We start from the raw sequence: 13,717 nt of genomic DNA, 5'->3' as shown, positions 1-13,717 counted from the left end.
AGATTTTTTGATGATGGCCATTCTAACTGGTGTGAGATGATATCTCATTGTAGTTTTGATTTGCATTTCTCTAATGATTAATGATGTTGAGCATTCTTTCATGTGTTCATCAGCAGTCTGTATATCTTCTTTGGAGAAATGTCTATTTAGGTCTTCTGCCCATTTTTGGATTGGGTTGTTTGTTTTTTTTGTTATAGAGCTGCATGAGCTGCTTGAAATTTTGGAAATTAATCCTTTGTCATTGTTTCATTTGCAAATGTTTTCTCCCATTCTGAGGGTTGTCTTTTGGTCTTGTTTATGGTTTCCTTTGCTGTGCAAAAGCTTTGAAGTCTCATTAGGTCCCATTTGTTTATTTTTGGTTTTATTTCCATTTCTCTAGGAGGTGGGTCAAAAAGGATCTGGCTGTGATTTATGTCATAGAGTGTTGTGCCTATGTTTTCCTCTAAGAGTTTGATAGTTTCTGGCCTTACATTTAGGTCTTTAATCCATTTAAGCTTATTTTGTGTATGGTGTTAGGGAGTGATCTAATCTCATATTTTTACAGGTACCTGTCCAGTTTTCCCAGCACCACTTATTGAAGAGGCTGTCCTTTCTCCACTGTACTTTCCTGCCTCATTTATCAAAGATAAGGTGACCATATGTGCATGGGCTTATATCTGGGCATTCTATCCTGTTCCATTGATCTATGTCTCTGTTTTTGTGCCAGTAACTTACTGTAGCTTTGTAGTATAGTCCGAGGTCAGGGAGCCTGATTCCTCCAGCTCCGTTTTTCCTTCTCCAGATTGCTTTGGCTATTCGGGGTCTTTTGTGTTTCCATACAAATTGTGAAATTCTTGTTCTAGTTTTGTGAAAAATGCCAGTGGTAGTTTGAAAGGGATTGCGTTGAATCTGTAGATTGTTTTGGGTAGTAGAGTCATTTTCACAATGTTGACTCTTCCAATCCAAGAACAAGGTATATCTCTCCATCTATTTGTATCATCTTTAATTTCTTTCATCAGTGTCTTATAATTTTCTGCATACACGTCTTTTGTCTCTTTAGGTAGGTTTATTCCTAGATATTTTATTCTTTTTCTTGCAATGGTAAATGGGACTGTTTTCTTGATTTCACTTTCAGATTTTTTATCATTAGTGTGTAGGAATGCCAGAGATTTCTGTGCATTAATTTTGTATCCTGCAACTTTACCAAATTCACTGATTAGCTCTAGTACTTTTCTGGTAGCATCTTTAGGATTCTCTATGTATAGTATCATGTCATCTGCAAACAGTTACAGCTTTACTTCTTCTTTTCCGATTTGGATTCCTTTTATTTCCTTCTCTTCTCTGATTGCTGTGGCTAAAAATTCCAAACCTATGTTGAATAAGAGTGGTGAGAGTGGGCAAGCTTGTCTTCTTCCTGATCTTAGTGGAAATGCTTTCAGTGTTTCACCACTGAGGATGATGTTGACTGTGGGATTGTCATATATGGCCTTTATTATGTTGAGAAAGTTTGCTCTATGCCTACTTTCTGCAGGGTTTTATCATAAAAGTGTGTTGAATTTTGACAAAAGCTTTCTCTGCATCTACTGAGATGATCATATGGTTTTTCTCCTTCAATTTGTATTATAAATAACAATGGAATTTAGTATGCTATTATACCTTCAGACCTACTGTAGGACATGCTGTTCTTTGCTATTCCAATTGTGGAAGGATTCATAGTTTTTCTAACAGGTACAGATCCCTATGCCTGATACTGTGAGGAAATGTTATACTTGGGCTCCACTCTTATCTCTCTGAGGCATGTTTTGGTATTGTCTAAAATGTAAATCCATACTGTCAACCTCCAGCATGATACCAGGCACATAATAGAAACCCAATAAATGTTTCACTGTGAGTGGAGTGTAAGTTGATAGAGTATATTTGAAGGTGGATTAGGCAGATTAGATTGATTGAAAACCTTTCAATATTTTGTGTTTGCATCTCTTTCATTCCAGAAATTCTATGTCTAGAAATTTATATATAGCTATACACATGTATAAAGAGGTTAACATTGCAGCCTATCTGTAAGAGAGGACAAAAACAAAAAACAAACAAAAACCACCAATCTGAAAAAAACTACAAGACCGTCAATATTGGACTGGCCATGTAAATTATGTAATGTGACGCAGCTATTAAAGAAAATGGAATAGATGTACGCGAAAACTGACTGGGAAAATGACTATCCAAGACAGATTGTAGACTGTCTGGTATGCTGCTCTTGTATTAAATACGTGATCTCCATTACGTAGAAATACTTACATACAACATACAACAAGTGTGAATGTCAGCACTTGGGAAATATCTGAAAGAACCACACAAGATACTGGGAGAGTGGGACAACTTTCCATGTCCCATGTGATTGGAATTCTGAAGGGTACACACACAAACTAATGGACCTCTGCTACCATCTTCCGGCTAAGGAGGGAATAGCAGGCGTCAGAATCCTCTTTACTAATAAGTGTCTCAGGCAGCCAGCTTGAGGACGTCATCTGGAAGGCCGGTGGCGAATGCGCAGTAGAAGGAGGTCTGCGAGTTGCGTGGGCTTGTGCCTAGGTGCTTGAGTTTCGGGGCCTTGTGCTGGCACCGGGGGCGCCGGGCTGGCGACTTTGGCACTCTTGGCGTTGGGTGGGAGGCATCATGGGGGTCACGTGAGCCAGTAGCATCAAGACCGCGGGCGCTGGGGTCAGCCTCGCGGCTTTTCCGGGGAAGTTCGTCGGACAGGACGGATGGCGGAAAGCACACCCTGGAAAGGAAATACGACTTGGCCCCTGGGCGTTGCCGGTGGAGCTCAGAGACCTTGGGGCTGGGCTTCGTCTCTTGTACTGTCTCCTGTGACTGTTGCCCACGCGCGCTGCCCCATCCGTGCTGTGCTAGCGGGTATTGGTCGTCTCGCGCCTCAGTTCACAGTAGCTGAAAGGGACAGTGTGTGATGTTCTGATTTCCCCCCATCGTTTTAAAAGGGAGGCTGTGGCCATTGCTCCTCGGGTAAAATGCAGAGGGACTGCTTTTTAAGATGGGACCGTCAGTGTTGGGGACACTCCTTCATTGCCAACATGGAGTCACCTTCAGTTCCTCAAGCTGTGTTGTTTAGGCACAGAAAATGTGCATACTAGTTACTGGAACTAAGTTTGAGTGAAAAAACGCACCGGTAGTACCGAATTTTCCATGGAGACAGTTGATTTGTGTTGTTTCTTGGAATGGTAAAGGGTGTACTGTTGCTTCCTAACCGGTGTCATTTGAGAGATCTACCTCAGTACGTTCAAATGATTCATTTTGAGACTTTGCTCATGTGTGCAGTAAACCCTTTATTTCCCTAAGACCTTCCTTTCCTCCATCTCATACCCCATTAAACCCACTTCAGTTTATCTCCTGAATTTCTCCCGAATGAGTCAATTCTTCCTCAGCATCCTAATACTGAACTTGCCTGTCTGTTGCAATTAGGTCCTAACTAGTGTCCATATATCTTCTTTCCTTCCAATCCATTCTGCACACAAGAAGCATTTAAAAGCAACTTGGAACATTGCTCATAGACATCGCTCAAAAACATTGTTTTGAGAGTAGAAAACAAACTGTTGGCCTTTAACACTCTGCGTGGTCTAGAACCCTCTCTGCTTCTCTAGCCCCATCTTGTGCCACTATTGCCCTCACTTTCTATGCTTCAGGTACACTGAATTAACCTTAGTTCTAACTCATCTTACAGAAGTCAGTTCAGATATTATTTTTCACTGTGATTCCTAGCATTAAGGAATTTTATTATCAGGTTTTGTATAAGGACTGAAAGTAAATTATGAAGCGGAAGAATTGAGTTTAAACTATTTCAGTCAACACGCATGTATTAATGATATGATACCTTAGTAGTCAACAGTGGGCTAGGTTCTATCATGGATACAGAAGTTCTGGCCATCTCTGGTTTTAGATATCCCTGATATTTGTTGAGACCGTTGCATTATTTTGTTGCCTTTTATCTGTTTTCAAGATGGGAGAACAGGAACAAGGGAAGTATAGGTTATTACTAGGTGGGGTTGAATAAGTGGAGCAGCAAAATGCAAAGCAGAAAGAAGAGGGACCTACCATAGAGGGATATGATTTCCATTTTCAAGGCGCATTCATCCTATGCAGGGAGACAGCCTACCATAAAATTTGCCTAACAAAAAATATATTAACAGGTGGAAAGACTATCTCCCAGTTGAACAGCGGATGCCTGGGACCCGTTTCATTGCTGTCAAAGTTCCTTTAAAAAAGGTGAGTGAAACTTAATACCGTATTCTTCCAGAAATCTGAAAACACCATATAGAGAGCCATGGCTCTCAACCCCGTCGTACTCCATTTTCCCTTTTTATAGCAAATAGTTTTTACTACCTCTTTTGCTATCCCGAAATGGAATTCATAGATAAATACAACCTACTTTTCTACTTAATTAATAAAAAGAAACCAATGGAATGCCCCAACTCTAAATAAAGAATAAAGTAATTTATAAGAAAATAATATGTATCTCTGTATGTAAATGTCTGGGGATGACTATACTAGAAATAAAGAAATAGTCAGTTACTTGTACCATGAATGCAATAAACTATGGACTTTGATTGATAATGATGTGTCCGTGTTGGTTCATGAATTCTCACAAAGGAAGCAGACTGGTATGACATGTTGATAATGGGGAAGGCTGTGTGGGGTGAAGGAGAGAGGGTATGAGTGGGAACTGTGTACTTTTTGCTCCGTTTTGCTGTGAATCTCAGACTGCTCTAAAACTAGTCTGCTAATTTAAAACGAAAAGTGTGTTGCTGGCACCTGAATAACTAAAGAGCTCAATCGAACAGAGTACATAATAAGCCAAATACATAAAAGAATATTTAGCAGTGAAAGCCATCCTTCATATAGGTAGATATTCAAGACGTATTTATTTATGTGTCTATTTACAGGCACTCTGCTTGGAGCTGGCAGTACAGCGGTAGGCAAAGTGGATGTGGTCCCTGCCTTCTGGGAGTTTACAGTCAGGTTAGGAGACCAACATGAAATAAACAAAGATAGAAAGAACTATATAGAAGTGAGCTTATTTTCTGCCGTCTAATCTCTCTGGAAGAAAGGATCGTAATACCGCTTGTAAACTCCAGAGGAAGAGACTTTACTTTGAAGCTCATATGTTAGCATCACAGGGTTTGAATAAATGGATGATATAATAAAGGATTTTAAACGCATGTTCTTTCTTATTTTATTCTTTCTGACAGAGATTTGAAAAGAATCTTGCTCCAGAAGAATGTTTCTCCCCCTTGGATCTTTTTTAACAAACACCAAGAACACAACGAAGAACTTGGGCTGATTATTGACTTAACATATACTCGCCGCTATTATAAGCCAGAGGTAAATGGAACCCGTAATTGAAAATGACCTTCTTTCTGATACTCTGATAATTCATAGTAGTTCAGTAGTTATCATCTTATGCTAAGGTGAATCCTGGCCTTCTTTCATGGGTTCCAAAAGGGAAGCTAGTGGTTTCCTTAAATACACATTTGTAATTGCTGTTTCAAAATGAGATTAAAGATATGAATTGAACTATAGTATTTGGCAGTAGGCTCTAGATATGCTTAAGAAGTGCTGTAAGCTTCCATGTTCTGTATTTTGAAAATGCAGTAAATTTTTAGTAAGAGTAGTAGTAGCCTAAAAGGAAAGAAAGGTATGTCCGTTATGTCTTTGGCACTTATGTTAAGCAGTTGCCTGAGCGTGTTTAAGCATCGGGGTAAAAGACAGTTGTTCTCTAAGTTTTATGCTTTCTTTTCCTAATACCTTCTGATACAGTAGAGAAACCCATATATTCTCTGGGCCCATGTAGGACATACCAGTGCAAAAGAATTACCCTTCTTCTGACCTGTTCCATGGCCTTGGGAGACAGGAACACCTAATGTTTGTTAATATTTGTACAGCGGTTTGCCCTTTAGAAAGTTCTTTCATATCCATTGACTTTGTGAATCTTCACAACAATCCTTTGCTGTTGACGTGGAAGTAGTACTGATACCTCCTACTGAATGCTTACTCTGCACTAAGCTCAGAGGATAGACAACTACAGTTACTAATTTTACGGACGATGAAACTGACTCTCGGACAAGGAAGAGTTGAAATTTCAACTCAGTTGTTCCTCTTGTTTTCATTGTGGTAAAATATACATAAATCATATTTATTTTAACCATTTATAAATATGCAGTTCAGTGGCATTAAATACAGTCACAGTGTTGTGTAACTATCACCACTGTCTATAACCAAAACCTTTTCATCATCCTCAACAAAAACCCTGTAACCATCAAACAGTGACAACCCCATTATCCCTCCTACCGGCCCTTAGAAACCTCGATTCTATTTTCTGTCTGTGAATTTGCCTATCCTAGGTGCCTCGTGTAAGTGGAATCTACAATATTTATCCTTCTATGTCCGGCTTATTTCACTAAACCTAGTGTTTTCAAGGTTCACCCATGTTATAGCATGTAAGGAAATGCCATTCCTTTTTTGGCTTAATGAATCCCACTGTGTGTATATACCATATTTTGTTATTCATCGGGTGATTGACACTTGGGTTGTTTCCACCTTGTAGCTATTGTGAATCATGCTGCTGTGATCGTTGGTGTACAGATATTTGCTCAAATCCCTGCTTTCAGTTCTTTTAGATGTGCAGTGTAGGTAGTAGCAGAGTTGTTGGATCGTACGGTAGCTCTACGTTTAACCCTTGAGACACTGCCAGACTGTTTTCTGCAGTGTCGTCTTGTCTTTAAACGATTATCACAAATTTTAAACATGTACAAAAGTATAAAAATACTGTGAGTGTTCCTTGTATACCCATGAACTCATCCGGCTTTATTATTTACCAACTGATGGCTGTCTCGTTTTATCTATACCCCCACCTGTTTCACCCCATTCCATATTATCTTGAAGCAGCTCCGAGACAACATGTAATTACACCTATATATATTTTTTTAATTAATTAATTTATTATTATTATTTATTTTTTGCTGTGTTGGGTCGTCGTCTCTGTATGAGGGCTTTCTCTAGTGGCGGCAAGCTGGGGCCACTCTTCATCGCGGCGCGCGGGCCTCTCACTATCGCGGCCTCTCTTGTTGTGGAGCACAGGCTCCAGACGCGCAGGCTCAGTAGTTGTGGCTCACGGGCCTAGTTGCCCGTGGCATGTGGGATCTTCCCAGACCAGGTCTCGAACCCATGTCCCCTGCATTGGCAGGCAGATTCTCAACCACTGCGCCACCAGGGAAGCCCCAGCTATATATTTTTGGTACGTATCTTTAAAATATAGGACTTTTATTCCTTAATATCATTTTTTAATAGTAAATACCCAGTGAGTGCTCAAATTTGCAGTTGTCTCTTAAATGTCATAAAAAATTGTTTTTAAGAATTTTGAGTTAGATCCAAATAAGGTCCACACTTTGCCATTGACGGTTAGGTCTCTGAAGTCTTATTTAATCTCTAGGTTCTCCCTCCATGTCTCTCTCACTTTTTTTTATCCTCCTTGCATTTTATTTTTAAAGAAACCAGGTAATTTGTCCCGTCTAGATTTTGATGATTATATTCACCTCTCTAAGTGAAGTGGCACAGGAATACTGGCCTTGCCTGTCGTTGCCAGGATTAACTGAATAGTGCCTTAGCTGCCCTAGTGCTCAGGTGTTGAGTACACGGTGATTTACATACCAGGCCCTATTTGTGGGCCTCCTGATGCAGCAGTTCCCTTGGCTCTGCCCCTGTCGTCAGCTGCCCCTAGGATAACTCTGAGCCCTAGCCACCTCTCTGGTAGATTTCCCTATCCCCCCACTATAATCACACCTGGATATGGCAACTCAAACCTTTCAGAGATGTGTCCTGAACCTCTTGTTTTCTTAAATACCTATCTGGTGGTTGTGAGACTTAAGGCCAACCTCCCCAAGAGACTTTTTCTATTTCTCCTAGTAAACCTAGAGTCACCTTCTGTCATCTTCAACTCTACTCAAATTTGGTTCTTTCAACCCTGACCTCTGACCCTGCTTTTTACTTCTGCCATTTCATCCTCACTCCTGCTTCCTTTCATAAATCCATAAATCTCTTTTGTCCTTCCTAGCCCTGGGCCAAGTTCCTTCCTCTTTCCTCAGTTTTTACCCCTTTCCTTCATTCTCCCATCCAACTTTCAGTCCTTCCTTTCTCATGCAGACTTTGATTCCAACCCCATCAAAAGCAAAACAAAACAAAACAAAGAAACACACCACAGTTAGCAGCATCTCAAAATTCAAAAGGTTTATTACTCATCTATTAATTCTGTTTCTTTTTTTATTCAGTTTTATTGTTTTAAAATATACCAATATAAATAAACTTATGCCTGTCTTATCTACATATGGAAGAAGAGGTGGTCCCCAAGGTGGCAGCAACTATCCTAGCATCTGTTACTTTACATATCCGTAGTAGTCAGCAATTTCCATTTCTCTTTGCCTCTCAATGAAAAATTGCACTTTCCCCAAAGAGGTGTATTTGGCAGCATTCTCACGTTGTTGTTGGGCCCGCCTCTTCATGGCCTCCCGCTCGGGCCTCTGCTGTAGTTCGATGGGCTTTGACATTACTGGCTCAGGAACATTGGGTTCCCTCCACGGAACTGGTTTCTTGCTGAAGTCTTGGAGTAGAAATGGGGTTTGGAGCTTGGCTGGGGACTGGCGCTTAGTCACAGCAAGGGGGACAGGCTCCCACTGGAGAGAAGTGCATGATGAAGTTTTGTAGGGTGCAGGCCTAGGAGCAGCAGACTGAGGGACACTAGGCTGTGTATGGTCGGTCCAACCCGGTTGGGTTGCATTGGTCACAGTTGGCTGAGCTGGTTTGGCAGGACCTGGCAAAGAGGCAGGAGCTGGCTGGGAAGAACTGACTGCAGCAGGTTGAGCTGAGTCAGTAGAAGCAGGGTGGGCACGGTCAGCAACAGCAGGCCGATGTGAGGCCGGAGACTGTGGCCTCCAAGGAGCAGGTCGAGCTTGAGGCTTGTCCCAGGCAGAAAAAGGCAGAGGTATCAACTTGATGTTCCCAGGAGGCAGCAGCTCATACTGGGATGGAGAGGGACACTCTTTTTCAGCACTGCTGTCTGGGTTCTGGGCTTCGCCTTGAGTTTTCTCAGGGCCCTTACCCTCACGTGGGGTATTCCGCCATGGCTGGATAGCTGGGGGTGGCTGGGGGTCTTTAGAGTTGCTTGAATTTCCCAAGACCCGACAGGAGGAGAGCCCAGTTCTCTTATCATTCTTCTCCCCCAGTGCATGAAAAACCTGCACAGCCTCCAGCATGCGCACGCGTAGGGCGGTTCGAGGCTTTTTAAAACTCTCTTGGATAGGCTCAGTTTGGTGTTCCTTTCGCTTCGTCTGGGGAATTGTTGGCTTCTCTCCTGCCTTGACTTTGCTCCCTGACTGCTTATTCTCTTCAGCCTTCTTTCTTCCTCTGGTCCTTTTGGTCTTTTCCTGCCCGTGGCTCTTCGTTTTGCTGATCTTCCTGGATGCAGCTTTCCGAGGTTTGCCTTTAGAACCCTTGGCCGTGTTCACAGGAGCCCTGTCACTGACTGCAGCATTGCATAGAGCCACTTCTCCCGCTAACAGGCACTCTGGATTCTTTGGCTGGATTTTGGCCTTGGGAGCAGCACTGATAGGCTCAGAGGCTTTATGTTTGTTCTTTCTGGGTTGATCAGAGGGAGCCTTTATGACACTTGGCTTTTCCCGCACCTGATTCACCTTAATGGCTCTGTTGTCTTTGGCTTTGATCACGTTGGGACCTTTGGATATAGAGGGACCATGTTATTGGGGTCTGCAGTTTTATCATACTGGGCTGCCATAAACATGGAGGAAGCAGCTGTGTGCTGGTCAGTGACGGCCAGAGTAAAGTCTCCGAGTGAAGAAGAATTCTTTTCAGTGCTTCCTGTGATGTTCCAGTCAAGAACACCTGGATAGGAAGCAGCTGAAGTGGAGATCTGGCTCTGGTCAGTAACTCCAGATAACGTAGTTGTGCTAGACTGTTGGTGAAGGTAGGCACTACACGTGTGTCTGTGTCTGGAAGGAGGTACCTACCGGTAGCTGATGCCGAACCGACGGCAGGAGCAGAGACTCTGGAGAAGTTGCAGGCACTTCCTGTCAGGGAGGTTGCATTGCTCACCACAGGAAGAGAGTGCTGCAGAGAATTTAGAGTTCCAAGTAGAAATGGATTTTGGAAATTTTCTGTAAGAACAAGAGGGTAATGAAAACATCAGGGAGATTGATAAATTCTCACTATGTTTGAGGAACAGCATTATCTTAAGGTTCTTGCTATCAGGACACCTCTAATGTCAATACTTACTGAGAAACCAAAAATCAGACCGTTATGATGGTTGTAAGGACTGAGCAGTTTTACACTCTTCTGTGTTAACTGCCTGTGCTGCCATGTTGGGCACAGATGGGCAGAAGACCCAAGTGGTATGGCTCAGACATTGTTCCCTAGGCTGGAAGCAACCTTCTGCCTGCCCTATCTTTCCCTTCAGCCTGCACTAGTATTGACTTCTATGCTGTTTCCTAGACTGGAAGCATTTTAGAACTAGGAGGTCCTTAGAGAACTTCTATTTTCACAGTGTCATTTCATGAGGAAGGAAACTGAGGCTCAGAGAGGTCGGGTTGACTTGTTCAAGTTCTCTCATTATGTTAGTATCCTTACCAGGTTTCAGAACCTAAGTATCCTGACTTCCTTGCCAGGACGCTACTCTGAGCACGATACTGCCAGAAAGCAGGAGAAATAGAACTTACACTATAGGCAGTTTTTTTTTGTCCGTTAGAAAACAGTACGGCTATTACCATCGTGATCTTCAGTGTCTCACTTTGCTTGTGCAGTTCCCACGCTATTACCTAGAGTTCACATACAGCTCAGTCCAACTGGTAAATTTAAAGAGTCATTTTTACCCTCTTCAAGCCTGGTTTCTCATCCTACCTCAAAATGATTACCCGAAAGTGAATTTCTTAAGTGCTTTTGGAAAGAAAAATGTTATCTGATTACTTCAGATTACTCATCTGTAAAGTGGTTATAACACCACCACCAATAATAATAGCAGTAATAATTAATCCATGAATAAACTGGTATATTGTATATGATTTATATGGAGGAAGATACAATAAGTTCTAGAAAGACAAAGAAAAATCAGGAAAAAATATTACATAATAAAAAAGAAATACATAGTTATGAAAACTGGGGTATGTGGCAAGTATCAGAGCATAATGAGTTTACTAACAAATGACATTCTGTACCATACATGCAATGTTATGAAAGTGAATTTTGCCCACTGTATTTTAGTGAATACTGTTAACCCAAAAACACGATAGAAGGTGATTTTGAATGAATTCCTAGCCGATACATACAGACAGAGAAGATATATCAGTAAAAATGCCTAAAGAGCAACAAAATTCAATCAATGTGAATGTATAGGTAGCCACAATATATGCAGACAAGTATTTCAATGAAAACTGGTACAAAGCAGACAGCAAAATAATAAGTGTAAAAGAATTTCATTATTGTGCTCATTCATATTTTTACCCAGCAAGTAACAGGTATTCAGCCTGGTAGAAATATATGTTTCAAAGAATAGAAATATATAATAAGCAGAAAGGAAGCTTAAAAAGTATCAAGAAGGTTTTTGTATTTATCCTAGAACTTAGAAGACTTCTTGTCATCCAAGAAGATGACATCCCAAAACCTAAAAAAACCATCATCACTAGAATCCAATTAAAAAAGATTTTCAAATGTAAGAACATCGAAAGGACTCCGTAATATTGTACTAGATAAATGTGGAATTTTTTTTTTTTTTTTTTTGTCGAGCCGCGTGGCCCTGGCAGTGAAAGCACCGAGTCCTAACCACTGGACGGCCAGCGAATTCCCTCAATGTGGAATTAGAGATGTGGGGCTTGACTTTTTCTTTTTCTTCGTAGGTAACTAAGATCTAAAAATGAACGATGGCTGTTGATCAATGTACTCTCTGTGTTAGGAAGGAAAGAACTGTAAAGATGAAAAGCAACCTTGCCTTAGAAGCTACATATCACACAAAGGAAATAGTCCTTCTGATTCAATCTCGAAGATATCATTTAAAGTGTTTAATTGGTAAAACGTCTACATAGTTTAAAAATTAGGAAGAATAAAACATTGAAAAGCAGATCCCTAGATAACCACTTTGGTTTCTTGTATATAGGAAGCATGATTTCTAGGACATATTTCTAAAATGTTTACATTCAAGACTGTCAAGTGCCAACTGTATTCAGAGAGGCAATAAAAGAAAAAAAAAACACTGAGTATGACTTTTCTGGTAAGCTGCCTTTCCTGGTGATACCCTCTTCTGTCCTTACTTTCCTCTTAGTCTGTTAAAATAAGGACTTGCTACAATCAACTTTGTTTTGCCCTGCTCTGAGCAGAATTCACTCTCTGCTGTTTGTGCTGTAATTTAAAATCTTTGGTTCCCATCAACATTCCATTGCAAACTATGTTTTTCTTGAGAGCTCCTCCATTCTTCCCCTCTTCGTTCTTATATTTTTTCCTATGTCTTGGTTCCTGTTGGCCTGTGCTGATGAAAACAATCCTAAACTGCCTTACGTTTGACTCTGTGCCTCCCTATATAGCCCAGTACTCTCCATCCTCTCTCCCTATTTTCTCTTTTCAACTAGTCGAAATATTAGTGGAGGGAGACCATTAGAGATGAAACATCTTGCTATATATTGCTAGTTTTCTATGTCACCTGGCTTTTCTGTTTCTGTTGAAACACTCTTGAGAAGTCTCTGATTTCATTTTCTACATGGGTACCCTTTAAGGCTCAATATTAGAAAAGACAGGGATCAGAGTGATCAACCAATGTAGTATCCTAATGTAACAGATAAGGGAAAAATCAGGCTTTGTGAGACAGTCAATGATTTGTCCAAAGTCACACAGATAGTAAATGCCAAAGTCAGAACTGAAATTAGGTCTCCAGACTTCTAGTTCAATACGTTCCCTCATTATTCCATGCTATTTTGAATCTACTAGTAAATGTAGGGGCAAAATAAATCTAATGAAAAACTTTAAAAAGTTTCTTTTCTTACCTGACATGGTCAGAGAAGAAGAGAAAACATCAACTGCAGATACAAGGGATGAGGAGGCAACAGCAGAGGATGTCTGAGTGGCTGCAGCTGAACGGCGCATGTGTCCAGTACAAAGGTCACTGGTTACTGCTCACTGGTCACTTATATGATATAGGAGAATGATGTCACAAAGCAGGCAGTGTCAAGGTATGAGACAGCCAATAGGGAGGTCCGATCCCCAACAGGAAGGCGGGGTTGGGTGGAGAGAGTGTAGGAGAGCTAAAACAACACCTGAATTTCTGAGCTCTGGGGAGGAAATCCTAGAAGACAGATTTACCTCCCCCAGGCTCTTACATTAGGGAAATCATTGCAACATTTCTCACAGACGTTCATTAATATAATTTACTAACAGTTACCTGTATCCTACACAGTATTATATTTTATGTATCATATAGAGCTTAGAGCTGTATATATCTTATGTAATTAATATCCTTAGGAAGGCAAGAGCCATCTAGTTTGAACTATTACGGTTGTTCTGAAATCGTATCTGTCGAATTAGTGAACTTATAGCAGCTTTTAAGGAGCCAAAGGAGGGATTAAGAAGCTCTTTTTGTAACTTGGTTAAAGCGTAGGGTGAAGTTTGTTGAGTGTACCTT

At 41.0% G+C, this 13,717-nt stretch overlaps 1 protein-coding gene across 1 annotated transcript; it reads right to left on the bottom strand.

Annotated features, from left to right (window-relative positions):
* Positions 1-8,420: 8,420 nt before the first annotated feature.
* Positions 8,421-13,182, bottom strand: LOC309822246 (uncharacterized protein C2orf78-like; the record flags this gene model as incomplete). Its single annotated transcript, XM_082653990.1, has 3 exons — positions 8,421-9,775; positions 10,068-10,214; positions 13,083-13,182. 3 exons carry the CDS (start codon positions 13,180-13,182, stop codon positions 8,421-8,423), a joined length of 1,602 nt encoding a protein of 533 aa, XP_082510116.1.
* Positions 13,183-13,717: the final 535 nt, after the last annotated feature.

Source organism: Grampus griseus, assembly GCF_964374135.1.
Source record: "Grampus griseus genome assembly, chromosome: 4".
Classification (NCBI taxonomy): Eukaryota; Metazoa; Chordata; class Mammalia; order Artiodactyla; family Delphinidae; genus Grampus; species Grampus griseus.
The sequence above is the reverse complement of the archived record's forward strand: the minus strand, read 5'-3'. Positions and strand labels throughout refer to the sequence as shown.